The sequence below is a fragment of the Chanodichthys erythropterus genome, chromosome 1 (assembly GCF_024489055.1).
Source record: "Chanodichthys erythropterus isolate Z2021 chromosome 1, ASM2448905v1, whole genome shotgun sequence".
Lineage (NCBI taxonomy): Eukaryota > Metazoa > Chordata > Actinopteri > Cypriniformes > Xenocyprididae > Chanodichthys > Chanodichthys erythropterus.
In genome coordinates this window covers 11,152,407-11,169,948 of record NC_090221.1, presented here as the reverse complement: position 1 = coordinate 11,169,948, position 17,542 = coordinate 11,152,407, and the positions used below count along the sequence as shown (strand labels likewise).

Sequence of the window (17,542 nt, the reverse complement as noted above, 5' to 3'; positions counted from 1 at the left end):
TCAAAACGGATCTTTACAAAGTGTTTGTCATGCAGCATGTCTAATCGCGTAAGTACAGTGTTTATTTTGATGTTTACATTGATTCTGAATGAGTTTAAGGCTGTGCTCCATGGCTAACGGCTAATGCTACACTGTTGGAGATTTATAAAGAATGAAGTTGTGTTTATGAATTATACAGACTGCAAGTGTTTAAAAATGAAAATGGCGACGGCTCTTGTCTCCCGTAAATACAGTAAGAAACGATGGTAACTTTAACCACATTTAACAGTACATTAGCAACATGCTAACGAAACATTTAGAAAGACAATTTACAAATATCACTAAAAATATCATGTTATCATGGATCATGTCAGTTATTATTGCTCAATCTGCCATTTTTTGCTATAGTCCTTGCTTGCTTACCTAGTCTGTTGATTCAGCTGTGCACAGATCCAGACGTTCTGCCCTTGTCTAATGCCTTTCATAATGTTGGGAACATGGGCTGGCATATGCAAATATTGGGGGCGTACACCCCAACTGTTATGTAACAGTCGAGATTTATATAAGAAGGAGGAAACAATGGATTTTGAGACTCACTGTATGTCTTTTCCATGTACTGAACTCTTGTTATTTAACTATGCCAAGGTAAATTCAATTTTTGAATTAAGGGCATCTTTAAGGCAGTAAAACAAAAATCTATAAAAGCACCAATAACGATAACACTTCCCTTTGTAAGGAAGGATGTGGTTAAACTGAGCCTACATTTTATGAGAAAACCCAATAGCTACCTGTCATAGATACACTATTAGTCTGATTGCTGACTGTCTTCTGCTATTTCACAGATGATGTCATGTCTAATTCAAGGCCCTTCTGGTTTAAGCTAAGTTACAGAGCATCAAAGCCATGTCTAACTATGTAAACAGAGCTCTGTGGTGAAAGTAAGCATGAGGCAGGCAGTACACCAGACATCCATTAGAGAATAATATGCACATGTGTTTTGCTTAATTGAAGACCTCACCAAATTGTTAAAGGCTGTGGTTTACATGCAATATGAGCAAGACGTACGTGCGTGTGTGTGTGTGTGTGTGTGTGTGTGTGTGGCCAGAACCGCAAACACAAGTATGCAAGCAGCCGACGTGCCGGAAGAGTTTAATTTGAGTTCACAAATGGACTAAAAGCCATAAAAATATTTTGGTCCTACTATTGTTGGCTAGATTTAACAGGCGCATTTGGTATATGTGTGATTGTTTAGCTTAACCATTTGGGTGATTTTAGGGGTGGGCCTACCTGTAATAAGTTTAAACTATTTAAACTTTGTCTGAAATGGAAAGTTGGGCCAAAACGAGGGGAATGAGTGATTGGGAAACCAGTTTGGAAGAAAAACAGTTTTGCAAATTCTTTTTGTTGCCAAAATTACATACTGTATGTTCAGGAATGATTCATTCAAAAATGAAAATCATTTACTCGACCTCATGTCATTCCAAACCTGTATGACTGAATTTCTTGTGTATTTTATTTATTATTATTATTATTATTATTATTATTATTATTATTATTATTATTATTATTATTATTATTATTATTATTATTATTATTATTATTATTATTATTCAGTTCATATAGTGAAAGTTAATGGGATCCCATGTTTGGACCCCAATGTTTTTCAGCATACCTTTTGTGTTCCACAGCAGAAAGTCATACAGGATGGGATGACATGATGGTGTGAGTAAATGATGACAGAATTTATTTTTGGTTGAAGTATCTCTTTAACAAATTGCAGTGATTTTCATACTCAACAAAATAATAACAGTGCTCCTTACTATATACTTATCAAAACTTTCCATACCCTACCAGACTTAATTGCTTTCTACTTTGCCTACAAAAACAAGTCTTCAAAGAACCGAGGTGAGCGGTAGATCACCATAGTGGTTGTGGGAATCGGCATGACTTACAGTCTCAGCTCCACATGCTTTTATTTTCCCAGTTGTTGCTGTTAATTTTAGAACTGGCATAAAGTCTGAGTAAGGTGGTCTTGAAGAAAAATAGTCGCACCATGACGATACTTGATCTGATAATCATTTTAACAGTGATGAGCTCAAGCTCACAGTCAGACGTTCAGAAGTATAAACCGCATGAAGTGAGACATTAGGAAAAAGCTTACAGAGGGAGACAGAGGGAACAGTCATGCTAACTTCAGAATCAAATTTCCTGCCGGGCAAGTGCTTCTCAAACACGTTCATGCACACTCACATTCACCCACCCACCAAGTGGGTTAGTTCAGTGTCGATGTTTGGCCATACGATAGCATGTGCGGATGTTACGGAGCTCTCAGAGAGGACGTGTTAATGGATGAGCCTCATTCTGTGAGCTGTGGAGAGGGAAGGTTTTGGTGGCCTGTTAGGATCTTAATCGGGTCTTGGTGAAGTGCTTGCGGGATTCTGTTACTCCCCATGTGATGACACAACTGCAACCTTATGCTCACATAGCATTTAAATGGATTTAGTTTAGCCAGGCTTCACTTGAACTTGCTCTTTACCACAATTTATTTGTAAAATGTACTTAGACAAATGTCATATTGTAGTGGTAACCACTAAAATTTGTTTTTAAAAGGGATCAGTTACTCACCCACAAACCTTATGTGAGCAATTATCTTCTGTGGAACACAAAAGGAGAAGTTTAGCTGAATGTTCACTCTTCTCTTTTCATTACGATGTAAGTAAATGCAAATCCAAGAGCTGGCAGTTTACAAAAAGCAGCATAGAAATATGTGACCCGTACTGGCAAAATGAGTCAGAATGCGCACTGGCTAATTTCAAGCTACGGGAAGAAAAAAAAAGTGAAAAATGTCAATTTTGGTTGAAATTGATGTTTTCACAAAAAAAGTTCATTAAGAATCCCTTCTAGCGATCACAATTCTCCAAACAGCAATTAAACATGTAAAATTATCTTAATTTGTATGTTTTCTGAGAGGAGTAGCTTTCCCGAGTCTATGAAACATTGCTGTATTTTCGGCTCACTTCTCGACGACTGGCACTTCCCCTCAGCACAAGTTTGGTATTGTTGTAAAGTGCAGTATTCCAACTTTGAGAATGTTCATAGCGAATTCTCGATGGCATGAGTCTGAACCAATGAAATGTGATTTTCAAACTCATGCTGATGTAAACAAAACGATCTTACTCACGCTGACTGACAGAGCCGAAGCGCGGGCACAAAGGTGCCTCAAACAGCGTGCGATCCCGATACACACATATACACAGAATTACAGTATTTCAAAAAACCTGTCTTGGCGAGTATTCATGCAAAGATTGTTATTTCTTAAGTGAACATTTGGTTAGCTGTTGGGGAAAAACAGCTGATGTGTAACTAAGTGTGTGTGTTTCAATAATATTAATCAAACAATTGTGGAATAATGGAAAAAAAGTTTTAAATATATAAATATTTTTCCTATAGATATGGGTTTTGACTTGGTTTGTGCCAAATTTTAAGGTATGGTTGCCATGTGATTTTGTTTTGAAACCTTCAGAAAACTTGATTTTTCTCAAAATTTACTTTGCTGACTCTATTGACTTCAAACAGGTCTAGCTCAGTCATTTTTTTGGCAGATTCCAACAAATCATACATCATTTTGAAGTTTTGTTTTTTTTAGATCGAGAATGTGAGAATAACAATAACTTATTTTAAAAAATTTGCTCATTGTGACTCATTTTGACAGCACGGGTCACATGTGTAATGTCTTTTGGAGCCATATAATAGCTTTGTGAAAGGCACAGACTGAATTGTGGTCTGTTACACTAAACTATTGAATGGCTTCAAAACACCTGAAATGTAGTGCACCAGTAGTATGAATGTTTTACAAATAATGCTTTTTTTATTAATGATTTTGAGTTTCACACAAGAACAAAATCATTGAAATAAACCAATGTGAGGGTGAGTATAAATCTATGATTTTTTTTTTTTTTAACTGAACTCTTCTGTCTCTTTAAGAGACCAGTAGCACTATGAAATGACATACAATATCTTTGTTGTACTTGGTGACATTATTGGGGAATCATTATTGGGGAAGTGCTTGTGAGTGTCAAGAAGGTTGGTGTGTGATTTGTGACCTGTTGAAAAGGACTTATGAGTGTGACGGCCAATATCATGGGGTCAGTCATGCTGCCAATCTCTTGCTTATTGATTCTGACCTTGACTGAAACCTTGATGTTTTTCTGCTGATTGCAGAAGGTCTGGAAGAAGATGCTGTAATTAGAAAAGGGATGCATAAAATACAAAATTAAAGGTCTGATGCATTTACATGACCTTATACAATGTCTGGTTGGCAAGTATAAGCCTAATCGATTATATTAATCGGCCTAATCATAAGAATGTGAACATTTAAACGCTCAATAAGTATGGTGAAAAGAATTTACTATATTGGGGAAAAGGGTTTGCCACTTAAGTGATGCTAAATGGCCGACAGGAACCAAGCAATTCATTGAGTCAAAGCATCAAACCCCTGTGGTGAGTCTCCATACGGAGCATCTGCACGGCAGATTGAAACATTCCAAATAAGTCGATGCTTTTGAAGCCAAATTATTTTTTAATGGTATGATAAATTCCCATGCTGCGTTCCCCTCACTCGTCTCTCTTCCCCCTCACTCTCCTTTCTATCCTTTTCTATGCTTCCCAACTGTAAACCTTAAAGCAATAAATATGAAAAAGCCAGAACTGGAATTTACAGCACCTGTAGTTACCGCCACAAACCCTTAATCATGAGCAGATGTAGGAGCAACTTAAAAGCAGGGGGGTAAAATGGGGGAGAATGGTAAGCGTGGGGTACAGTTTCACCAGCCGGCTGCAGTCAGCTCCCGACATATGGGAGATTAAAACACAGACAGCGTCTGAACAAGTCCCTTGGAATCAGAAACATTAGCACTTTATGTTGTTAAACGCTGTTACGGGCACTAGCGTAGATCTCCAGCATGAACTTTCTGAGTGAAATGAATACGGACATCAAGGCCTTCTGCCAGACAACTGGGAAATATGAATTGAGTGAATTGTAGTGCTATTATGCCAAATTTCCAACAGGAGGTTTGAAAGAGTTTTTAGGTGCTCGATTCATTGTAATGCTTGTTCCTGTGGTGCGGTAAGACTGCAGTTTCCGAACCCCAAACATATTAAAACCCATATTAAAAGGCTGCAACAGACCATTCAAAAGTAACTTATTCCTCACTGCATTTCTCTTTGATTGAAGTCTAAATATTAATCTGCTTTCCTTCTTTGTACTTACATTTGACTCACGTCACACTAAACCTGTATGACTACCCTGAAAAATGTCTCATTGTGTCTATATAATAAAATAAGTGGGGTTCAATGTTGTTTGGACCTCAACATCCTTCAAAATCTAATTAAGTCTCCTTTGTAGTCAATAATTTGAGCATTGTTAAATATGATGTACTGCATCAAAGATTTTAGACCATCACTTTATCACTTTGTGTCAAAGAGGAGTATATTTCTCTTTGTTTTTATTTATGCACTTGCCCACATCTAGATGTATGCACTCGCGTATGTCTGTGCCATCTTTGTTTTTTTACCGCTTCCAGGTTAATATTTAAACTCCACGCTCACTCAGAGGTCTAACATGTGAACAAGGCACAATGGTAGCACTGTGAGCCCTTATTTATTCATGCTCAGCTTCCTACCTTAATCAGTGTAGCGCTCTCCTCGGGAGAGAGGGAAGTGGGGAAAAAAGAGAAGTGGGTCAAGGAAAAGTCATGTTTGAGGTAATGCACCTAAGGGGCCAGCCTCTGATCATTATATGACATTATTTAACCCAGAGATGAGGTCATCTCAAAGCACAGACACAGTACCTCTCTCAATCCCTATAAGCCTAAATTTCAAACAAGGCAAGTTTTATTGACAAGGCTGAGGTTCAGTATCTAATGACATCAACCGTTACTGTATTTGTGCACTTCATGTTTGGGGCATTGTTTGAAGCAAGCATTACAAAATGTTTGTTTTTCTGTCCCTTACATTTCACATTAAGCTGTTTAGCTACAGAAATCCTTCTCACATATTGTTTAACATCCCCCTCCCCCCATAAGAAATTATGTTCGAATTGTTTCTCAGAGGCATGCAGTGGTGTATAATCACCCTGTTCTGTTTTAAGAGCTCATTCGTTAAAGTGATTGTAAAACTCACTGTTCCTTGTTTAAGTATCAGTCATTATTTATGCTGCAAGTAATGCTGTTGTATTACTTTTTTTTAATGGAAAATCTTAATGAAGAACAGGCTTTTATGACTCTTTGGTAAGTAGTCTTATTGGGATTTACTAAAAAAGCACCATTTTAAAGTGGTTTGTTGGGGTTTTGAGGTACAGAGTTAAGTAAAATTAATATTATAGAAACCAGGGTTGTGCAAAATTCATTGGTTCTTTTTTAATAACGAGTGATTTTAATTTAATTGATCATGGACCTCAGGAATTTGAATTGGAGTGACAGAAAATGAATTGGAATTAAAGGATTAGTTCACTTTCAAATAAAATTTACTCACCCCCATGTCATCCAAGATGTTCATGTCTGTCTGTCTTTGGTCGAAAAGACATTTAAGGTTTTTGATTAAAACATTCCAGGATTATTCTCCTTATAGTGGACTTCAATGGTCTCTAAACGGTTGAAGGTCAAAATTACAGTTTCAGTGCAGCTTCAAATGATACCAGAGGAGGAATAAGGGTCTAATCTAGCGAAATGATCGGTCATTTTCTAAAAAAAAAAATACGAATGTATATGCTTTATAAACACAAATTTTCGCCTTGCAAGTGCTTCCGCTTTCCATATTCTTCAAAAAGCTTACGCTGTATGCAGGGGCGTTTCCTCCGAGTAGGCAAGGGAGGCAGTGCCTCCTCAAAAAAATAGGGTGAGAAAATAATCCATATTACATATAAAACAACACAAATATTACAAATGATGACATTAAAAAGAGCGCAATTCACGCATATTTCTTAAGGAACAGTGCCCAACAGCGACACCCGCAGGTAAAGTTACACAGAGAAGTCATGCTTTACAGTCTATGGAGTCATGCCTCCCTTTCCTCTCATAGGAAACCATATAAAATCATCAGACCCCCGGCGTGCGGCAGGGCTGGGCGATGTATCGAATGCTTTTGTCACGCGCATTTCTTCAGTAAAGCCGGTTCCCTGATTACCGCTAAATCGCCATCACCTGCTTTCAAATGGTGCGGCATTTAATAGACAGAGCCGTAGATCACTGATAAGACACGCAATATCGCGTTCAATATCGATATGTATCGCCGTCGTACCGCAGTATTTTTTTAAGAAAATGACTGCTTATTTCACTAGATAACACCTTATTCCTGGTCAGGTATCGTTTAAAGCCCTTTGAAGCTGCACTGAAACTAATTTTGACCTTCAACCGTTTGGAGCCCATTGAAGTCCACTATAAGGAGAATAATCCTAGAATGTTTTCATCAAAAACCTTAATTTCTTTTCGACTAACCAAAGAACGAAATGAACATCTTGGATGACATGGGGGGTTAGTAAATTATCATGAAATTTTCATTCAGAAGTGAACTAATCCTTTAAGTGCAGTCAGACAACAGCAGGTTTTCAAGTTTTCCAATAGTTATTTACTGTATATGTGGATTTGTCACATGCATTCTTGTCAGTTGTTTGCAGATAACTTCAAAAAGACTGACAGGAGTATTTGAAACTAGGAAATGAACATGGTCCATAAATGAAAGGTAATGTTAATTAATAAATGTTGTATCCTGTTTGCCACCTTAAAATTTAAATTTTTTTTAGAATAAAAGTGGTAATCTGAATTGGATAGCTGTTGTTTTTATAATTCTAAATAATGCAGAGCCCCCTGACTGAAGCCAATGAAGCTGGTGATCCATATCTTTTCCAGTAAGAGACCAGCTACATCTGCTCCTGTTACATTAGCATTTTGAGAACAGGAATGCACCTTATCCCTCCTTCCAAGAATTTCTAACAACTTACAATCATAGTCCTCAGTAAGAGAAGGACTGGCTTAACACCAGAAACCTAAGAGAATTATAAACATTAAGACAGAGCTTGACAAGAAGCTGTCAATCAGCTGGTCAAATGCTGTAACATGCTGAGGAAAGGCCCTTTCTTTCTCATTTCAAGGGACTTCAAAGACCTTGGCAGCTGTAGCCAACTCATGATCTGTTTATATAACTGAGTCCATAAAGGGTTTAGACTTGTGCTGCAAACAGATCTGAGGTGTTCAACACTGTTCCGCAGGCCTTGGGCTCTTTTGTTTGGATATCTTTCACAGAAATGCTCCTCAACTCCGGAGAGCATGAGCTATCTTGCTTTGCCTCCCTAACACTGACAAAGGTGTCTATTCTTCAAGTGGGCAATAGTTTGCGGGGCATGCCAGGTTTCTGCAAGCGCAAATTTTTAGGTACTTTTTTTGGATGTTCACAAACTAAGTCTGTTTAAAAGTGACTTGTGTATTATCTTTCACATCTCCTCCCCAGAGTACATTTAATCACAACATGAAAAAAAGACATCAAAGCAGCCCCTGTCATGTTTACAGAGAGAAATTATATCAGTCGTCTTTTCTTTTTTCCACTTTAATTTTTTCCTCCTGCCCATTATAAACAAGTCACACAGAGTCTTAGTCAAACATATTGAATTTTGATGATCTAAACAGATTCTTTTTTATCTCTGTCTCTCTGTGTTCTGTTCCTTCCTTCAGTTATGGATGTCAGAGTGATCGGATTTCTATCTCTGGAGGTTGCAGACACACCTCAGAGGTTAAAGCTTTTCCCCAGAACTTTCCACAACCACATTGGTTCAGTCATTACTCTTCCAATGACTCCCGAAACATCATTCAACATTAACTGCAGCCTGTGATGTGACCTGTCATCTAGACTGGAGGGATAAATAAGTCATTTGCCAATCCTTATATATATATATATATATATATATATATATAAAAAAACAGAAGATAGGAAAAGATCATATTCATGGTGGACATTTACCAAATCTACTTAAAATTGTAATTATATAGGTTTGGAACAACATGAGGGTGAGTAAATGACAAAGTTCTGTCATGAAACTCTAGATGGTGCAGGCTAATAGGTTCCTTAACTCCACCTGCTTGTAATCACATGGTTATCTATAGGGCACAGCTGATTGGTTCCTGCTGTATCAGTAGCCAATGAGCTTGTGTGCTCAAACTTCAAAATACTTGGATAGCATTTGCCTTAGCACGCTTTCAGAAACCTTTCACCTTACCCAGCTCCACCTAGATCTGCTTTGGGTAATTCATGTATATTGTAACTCCGAGAGTTGTCATGACAGAACTTTCTTTCTTCTGTGAAAATACAAAAGATATATAGATTAATATTTCTGTTTATACCAACCCGATCTCACGGCAATTTGTACGTATTTTACGAGGTGGCTAATTTGTGCGAATTTATACGTTTTTTGCTAAATCGTAAGTATTTTACGAGTTGCCAAATTTGTATGAATTGGTACAAATTGGCCACCTCGTAAAATACGTACACTCTAAAAAATGCTGGGATAAAAACAACCCAAGTTGGGTTAAATATGGACAAACCCAGTGATTGGGTTGTTTTTAACCCAGTGGTTGGGTTAAATGTTTGACCCAACCTGCTGGGTAGTTTTATTTAACTCAACTATTGTTTAAAAATGACTATATGGCTGGCTTAAAATGAGCCCAAAATATGTTGGAAATTAAAAATCAGACACATATTTACTACACTCTAAAAAATGCTGGGTTGTTTTAACCCAAATTTGGGTCAAATATGGACAAACCCAACCGTTGGGTTAAAAAATGCATTTAAAAATTTAACCCAATGGTTGGGTTTGTCCATTTTTGACCCAAACTTGGGTTGAAACAACCCAGCATTTTTTAGAGTGTAGAGGCAACAATAATATCAAAAGGTGAACATTCATTAAAAAGCAATTTAATGCATGTTTAATTATTATTAATTAAACATATTAATAAATGTTAATTTCCAACCTATTTTGGGTTCATTTTAAGTGATCAATAAAGTAATTTTTAAACATTAGTTAAGTTAAGTTTAAGATTACACCCAACAGCTGGTTCAAAACAACCCAATTGCTGGGTTTGTCCATTTTTAACCCAACTTAGGTTGTTTTTAACCCAGCATTTTTTAGTGTGTACGAATTGGTCGTGAGAGGGTTCTTCATATGGTGAAAATCAACATGTTTTGGACCCCACTGAGCTAACAAGATAATTAACGAATGATAAACTATCATTGCTTCCTTTCAAGCAAGAGTTATGTATTGATGCCTGCAAATACAGCATAGAAAAATGCTGTTTTTTTTTTTTTTTGTGATACATTTGAAGGTGAATATTTCTGGTGTTGCATAATTCAGATAGACAGGGGAGAGCATTAGAGATCTTGTACCACTGTAACCGATTAGGATACCTATTGACACTGCAGCTTTGCCACACAACTTGATGGAGCCGTGTGTGCGTGTGTGTTCGGTGAGTGGAGTGTGAAAGAAAATCTGTGTGCATTTCCCCTGGGTGGGCTCTGAATGTGACAGGCCTGTAAAACCAGCACTGGTGTTGCATTTCACCAGCTGTCTGTTTGCATCAAACATCTTTTCTGAACCTAGTACAACAGGATAAGATAGATTTCAATCCACTTTCAAAATTCAATAACATTTTATTGGACGGGAAACAAGCATCCCTTTCTAAGATTTTTTTTTTAACCTATTTTGGAAAGTATTTTCAGGCTGGTTCTTTATTAGTTCATTTTGCTGTGATGTAACTGTTGTGAAATGTTGGCTAAAGTGCATCAGCACATGTAGAAATACTTGTTGGTTTTTCTTACCCCTCAACCCTGGCTTAATGTCTTTTTAAAACCCAGGTAAAGGCTGTTTCTTTTTTTCTCTAGGTTAGCAAGTGATTCACACTTCTTTTGATCCTGGGATGTTAAAATGAAACATTGTGAAACACTGTGATGTTAAATTTTATGGGCAACCAATCACAAAGGCCTCAGTGGTCATCTTATTAAATATTCATTCACTTTTGTACATGCACACAGCTTTTGAGTTTCAGTGTCTGAAGGAAACAATGATAGCAAATGACCAGACTTAACCAGTGCAGATATGTATGGTGACGTTTCCACTGATGGGCAAGGTTTTTGTTTTGTTTTTTACAACCGATTGTGTGCTTGTTGCATGTTGTACTTATCCCATCAATGTTTTTTAACATCATAAATATGTAAATAAGCTTATCAACTGTGTTTGAATATGTAGAGCAAGTGTGATATTGAATCCTGACTGTAGGATTAATTACAAACCCAGAATAACAGTGTGAAATGTGGATTAAGAGTTAAGAATGACTCTCTTTTTTTAAGTGAAAAGCATGTTGGAAGTCAGCATTGTGTTCTAGGAGCTCATTTTCCCTCCCTGGAAAAGCTGCAGGTAAAAGGTGTTTTTTATTTGTGCTGTATTAAAGTTTCTTCCTCTAGGGAGGAACAACTCTGTAAATCTTGTCATAACAGTTGCAAGTGAATCAGTATGTTATCATTTCTGAATTTTAAACACAACTAAAGTCATTGCATATCTCTGTTGCCCTGCTAAACCAGAATCACTGAGCACAAAATTACTTCATTTTCGTCTTTGCCTTGCATTTCTCTGAACTGTTAAACTGTCAGAGCTCTTAGAGGTACAATTGATTGTAGCAGAATAATCGGTCTTGGTGGCCTTCACAAGTTTCTACCACCCAAACAATGTTTTTCAAACTAGCTTTAATTCTTATCTTACTGTTACAACTAGGAATGTCATTTCCAGCTGTCAGGTCACTATAAATAACACTTTATAGCTACTGATTCATCTTTCTTATCTGGATCTATAATGGTAAACCATTATGGTGAAGCAACATGAAAGCACAATATTGCTTTGATGCACAAAGGTTCATTAAGCTGTGTTAGCAAATATTGGAACATCATTTTGCTGCTTTTATGGTATTGACATTGCAAAATCATTTCCAGTTTCCTTTTATCACTCCCTTAATGTGATCAGCAGTCAATCAATCAATGCTCAATAATAAAAAACGGAAGTCTTGAGTTTGGTTCATCTTTTCTTTGTGTGATCAATTATTTAGTATTCACACTAAGAAAAAAAGAAACAAACTATTCACAAATGACTTTATGACATGTTTTTATGACTAGTTATGCAGGTTTAAAAATGTACTAATAAACCTTTCTTTTCTCTTCTGAAGGAGTGCATGAGTCTCAACACGAGAAGGTCCTCAGTGTCACTGGGGATGGAATTATTCAAAGCCCTGACTTCCCCAACACATATCCCCGGAATACAGTTATAGCGTGGCGGCTGGTGGCAGTCACAGAAAGTTCCAGGATCCAGCTGACCTTTGATCCGCGCTTTGGCCTGGAGGACGCCGAGGACGGCATTTGCAAGTAAGAGACTAACCTTTTGGTCACCTGCTAGACCTCACATGCACATTAGAGAAAGACAATATTTTAATATGGAGAAAGCAAAGAAGAAAGAGAATAAAGGAGTAAATAACTAAAGACATTATTGTGACAGATTAATAAATAGAGTAGACATTACAAAAACAGTAAATTGATATTCATTTCCATATCTTTAAATACAATGTAATATATTAATGAAGGTAGTAGTTCAATTGGAAAAAAAACAAAACATTTATTGATATTAAATAGTTATGTATTCTTTTTTTTTGGGGGGGGGGTAAATTGTTTGTTTAATTTATGAGACTGTTTAGGTAATGATTATAACTCTTATACACTTAAATTTAATTTTACAATTTAAAAATGCCATTTTTCTGTGGTACCTGACAAATCAAACAGATTTTTTTTTCTTAAATGTTTTCCTCAGGGCTGTGACTATCTAGTACAAGCCAAAGCTGGCAGTTGATTTAAACAGGCGGGTTTCAATATAGCATCAAGGCTGGACCGAAACTGTAGAGAGGAGGAGATTTTGAAGATTTGAGAGCTTGAAAAATTCCCAAGTGTTTCCTTTCAGGCGTTCAAATATTTGCTTGCTGTTATGCGACAAATCAGCACCACTAAACAAGCAGCATCAGGCATCCATTGCACTCTCTTGACAGGGTCAGACGTAAGATAAAGCACCCATATACAATGAAGCAGTATAAGTGTGTGCGGGGAGGGGAAGGGGGGGATTACAGTGGAGATGTATGTGCTTGTTGTGACCACGTCCATTTTTTAAGATTTAGAGTCGAAAGGAAGCCATTTGGGAGATTGGCTGTGCTGCAAGAAGGCTGATGAATAATGAAAAGCCCACCCCTAGAGTGATTATGTTCTGTTATATATTTATTTTCTCCATGACTGATACAGTGACATAAAGAACAGCCCTTTCTGCTTTGTGCATAAAAGTCCAAGTCTCCTATGTAACTCCATAGCATCTGTTTGAGATTCTGGAGGCTCATACGAACACAGACGTACACTCACACACAGTGTAGGTCACACACAACTCAGCCAGCCAATCCACATTAAAGACTCTTTCAATTATAGGCTAGCTTTTCTTCCTTCCTTCCAGGCCTCTGTCCATGCCTCTGTTTTGCTGTATGGTGCAATCGATTGCAGACGTGCACATCTGTGCATTTTTACTTCCCAGAATCTAGATGATGACCTTCCCATAGCTGGTGGTTTCATGTGGAAAAAATGCTTGTAGACCTCTGCCAGTTATTGATAAAAAATAATCATGTGTTTTTCTAGCATATATGTCTGCTTGACTTGTGGACATTACCTGTGAAAGGTTCCTCGTTGTCTGCAAGCATCATGGGAAATGATTTGTGACAGTGCTCTTGTACTTAAACGAGTAAATCAGTATGGTTTTATTTCTTGTCAATAATCAATTAGATAATGTGTTTTCATACACGCTTATCAGCAAACCTCTGGAGTCTTGCCAGCTGCTTGTATAGCGCCTCCTAGTGGCTCCATGTTAAATGCACATTATCACCGTTTCGGTTAATGGACCCCTTAGTCCTTTTTAAAAGTCTTATTGGTCTTATAAGATCTTAGTCTTGTATATAAATTCAACAAACTGCCATTCGCAACCCATCTTACTTTCCTAATGTGACTTTTTTTATATTCAATGTGAAGGAATGTGTTTTATCCAAAGGGAATTGGTTGGATGGAAAAATGCGGGTGTAATATATCAGATTGGAGTCAGATCGAATGCTATTCTTCTATCCCTATAGCTTTTTGCATATTGGTTAAAATTGTCCAATAGCATGTGTGGCCCAAGTGATGTCAGCAGGAAAGCAAAGTTAATAAGACCAGGAACGTATATGAAGTAAACCGCATCAACTGATTTTATATATATATATATATATATACATATACATATACATTGACTTAAAACGATAAATATGTTTTATTCCTTTCCCATAGACATATCATACTGAACATAACTGAACCCTTTCTTAGTAGTTGCCCACACTGATGCTATGAATCTGCGCTTACTTGTCCACTTTGTTTAAATCAGAAGCTGTGGCCTTGAGGAACATGTGTAGGGTTGGTGTTGGATTTTTGCCGTGAGTCAGAGTGTATTTGACCTGGAAAGAGTTTGTGTTTGTCATCTGTGTTCATGTTTTATATACCTACCTAGCAGCCATGCAATGCCTTGGTCTGTGTGATTGCACCAGCAATAAATTATTAAATTCATTATTGAACAAGTGATGGCACAAGCGCTCGCGCATAACTTTCATATACATAGTCAGCAAATGCACGTTTTCCCCCTCACATTCATCCACATACACCATGCAACTTACCCCTTAGCACAGCTTCCATGCTGTCCTCCTTTAAAATATTTATAGCAACCATATATTGAAAAGCAGTAAAGGCATTATTACATATTGGTATGATGATCTTATGCCAGTTAATGAAGAAAAAAGACCCTTCTGTTTGGATCGAATCAAAGCAGCTGGGCTGGAATAAACTGTAATAAAGCTGCATGCTGAATCCTATCACACTGCCTCCAGCAAAGCCCAGCCCAGAGCCGACAGGCCACTACAGACAGCTCTCATCATCCTTTGTGTTTGTTCAGACTGATAAGAAAACTGGGCCAGATTTTCTGTACTACTTTGGAAATTTTACAATGTTGGTTCTGTCTTTGGTGAAAAGCTGAGAGGTGTTGAAAAGACGCATAAGAAATAAGTTTCACTCATCGGAACTATTAGGAATTTGAATTGTGATCAACAGTACCTTTTTAATATACAGGAATATTTGTTATTGAGGTTTATGGTGAAAGATTAGGACATTAGGACAGGAGTTGTAATAGAATAAAGAATCATGATAGTTTATTCTATGGCAGAGGTTCTCGAACTGTGAAATCCTGACTTAAAATGCCTCAATTATGCTATTTTAAAATGGGAGGTCTCCTACAACAGGTTTACATGCATTAAAGGTCAAAAATACTTTAATTTTCTCATAATATACATTGAACATCAACACTTTTTTTTTTTTTTTTTTTAATGATCCTCAAATAACTCATCTGAAGATTGTCTCTCTAAACCCCTCCTTTCCGAAAGCCTAATCTGCTCTGATTGGCCAGATGGCCCAGTCTGTTGTGATTGGTCTACAGCTTGCAGCGTGTGTCGGAAACAAATTGCCCATTACCATAACTGAATTTCCGCTCCGGAGGCTTCCTAAAGCTCAGTGATTGTACACACTGTAAAGTTCCTGTCAACTCTTTTTTTGAGGTGGTTCGGATTTTGTCTTTTGGGAGACAATTCATTTATTTATTATGCACTTTCGACTTTACAACTTTGCAGACCTTTTAGGTTCCTTGGACATCTATAGACTTTTTGAATGGGGAACATCAAGTTCTCCAAAACTGTTCACTAAGCTTATGATTAAATTTAATATTTGAAAATACCAATTAAATCTGACCAGTGTCTCATACAGGTTATGTTCAAATAGCATTTAAAAATGCTTGTTTTTCATGCTAGAACAGCCGATGCGAGTCAGTCATGAGCACGAGTCAGAACTCCGCCTGTTTCAATAGCAACTGGAGCTTCTAATGGCAGCTGCAGTGATGTGATGACTTGACTAATCAACGATTGGCTCTTTCACTTAGAAGGCGGGGCTTATTCACCATATTGGGTGTTGCCTGTTTTATACAGTCTATGGGAGTTGCACTTTCTCCCATTCATAAGTAATAGTTAGGATGCATTAAATTGATCAAAAGTGACTGTAAATACTGAGGGGAAAAAAACCTTTCCACAAAAAATATTAAGCAGCACAACTGTTTTCAACATTTGATGATAATAAATGTTTCTTGAGCATCAAATCAGTATATTAGAATGATTTCTGAAGGATCATGTGACTGAAATAATGATGCTGAAAATTCAGCTTTGCCTTCATAGGAATAAATTACAATTTATTATTCAATAAAATAGAACATTTATAAAAATAAAAAGTTATTTTACATTGTAGTATTTAGCAGTATTACTGTGTGTACTGTACAATAAATGCAGCCTGAGAGCATAAGAGATTATCAAAAATATTACATAGTGTATCTTTATTAATATCTTTCACCATAATCTATAGCACAACTTTTTTTTTAACGTGATAACTTGTTCATCCTCTCTGTTACCGAATGAAGATAAAAGATGTTAAGCACAAAGTGTTGTGTTTCTAAGCATTCAGTTTAAATATTCCGGTGTTAAAAAGAACTCCAAACATCCAGTACTTATTTTCTGATGCTGTGCCATATTTTCTAAAAGATATCTGTGGCTCTTTCATGCTTCTGTCCTACTTGAGCTTCTGTGGAGTGAATGTATGCATGTAAACCCGGTAATAGTGAAATCGTATTACATTATTCATGAGCCATCTGCCTAAAGTGTCTCTAGGAATGTCACTCTGCTTTATGGTCTTCTGAGGTAGAAAAGAATCATAGACAGAGAAAAAGGTTGATGTGTTATATTCAGTTGCTAATGTGTGATGTATGGACACCTGTTTGTGATTTATTGCATAACTTATAAAAAAAAAAACAATAAGACACCAATATATATTAAGTACAGCAGTGCACATTGGTCAATGCGGTGTTTTGTGTTATATAAAATATTGACAATGACACCTTAAAATAAAGTGTAATCCAAAAGAGAGAAACATTTAATTTATATATGTATGTGTTTCTTTTATATAGTTTTGTCACAACTTGTATTGAATAGGAACTTTAGGAACTTTGGTAGTGCAATGCGTGATGACCTTTGTTGTTTTTATTGAATGTGGTTTGAAGCATTAGTGTCGGGCTGGGCAGAGAGTAAACAATGACTCCAGAAAGCCAAACGGTTGTGCTGGCACATGGAGAATAGGGAAAGTATTCCTGTCCAATCAAAGTATTACTACCAGGCTTTGGCTTCGGCCACTGAAACCAGCCTTTATTGAACACTGCAGGAACATTGAGGCCATGCAGGCAAGAATAACACAACCTCAACGCTGCTGTTTTTTCTTTATTAAAAAAAAAAATGGTCAGGCCAGTGTGTTCAGGCCAAGTTGCATCAAAAGACTTTAATTTAGAGCC

The 17,542-nt window shown here is 37.0% G+C and overlaps 1 protein-coding gene across 2 annotated transcripts in view; it reads left to right on the top strand.

Annotated features, from left to right (window-relative positions):
• Positions 1-17,542, top strand: part of pdgfc (platelet derived growth factor c) — a 58,309-nt gene that overhangs the window by 21,630 nt on the left and 19,137 nt on the right. For both annotated transcript variants that reach the window (XM_067378671.1, XM_067378610.1), the window contains one exon: positions 12,234-12,429. In XM_067378671.1, the coding sequence (XP_067234772.1) occupies positions 12,234-12,429 (196 nt within the window). The remainder of the gene's footprint in view (positions 1-12,233; positions 12,430-17,542) is intronic.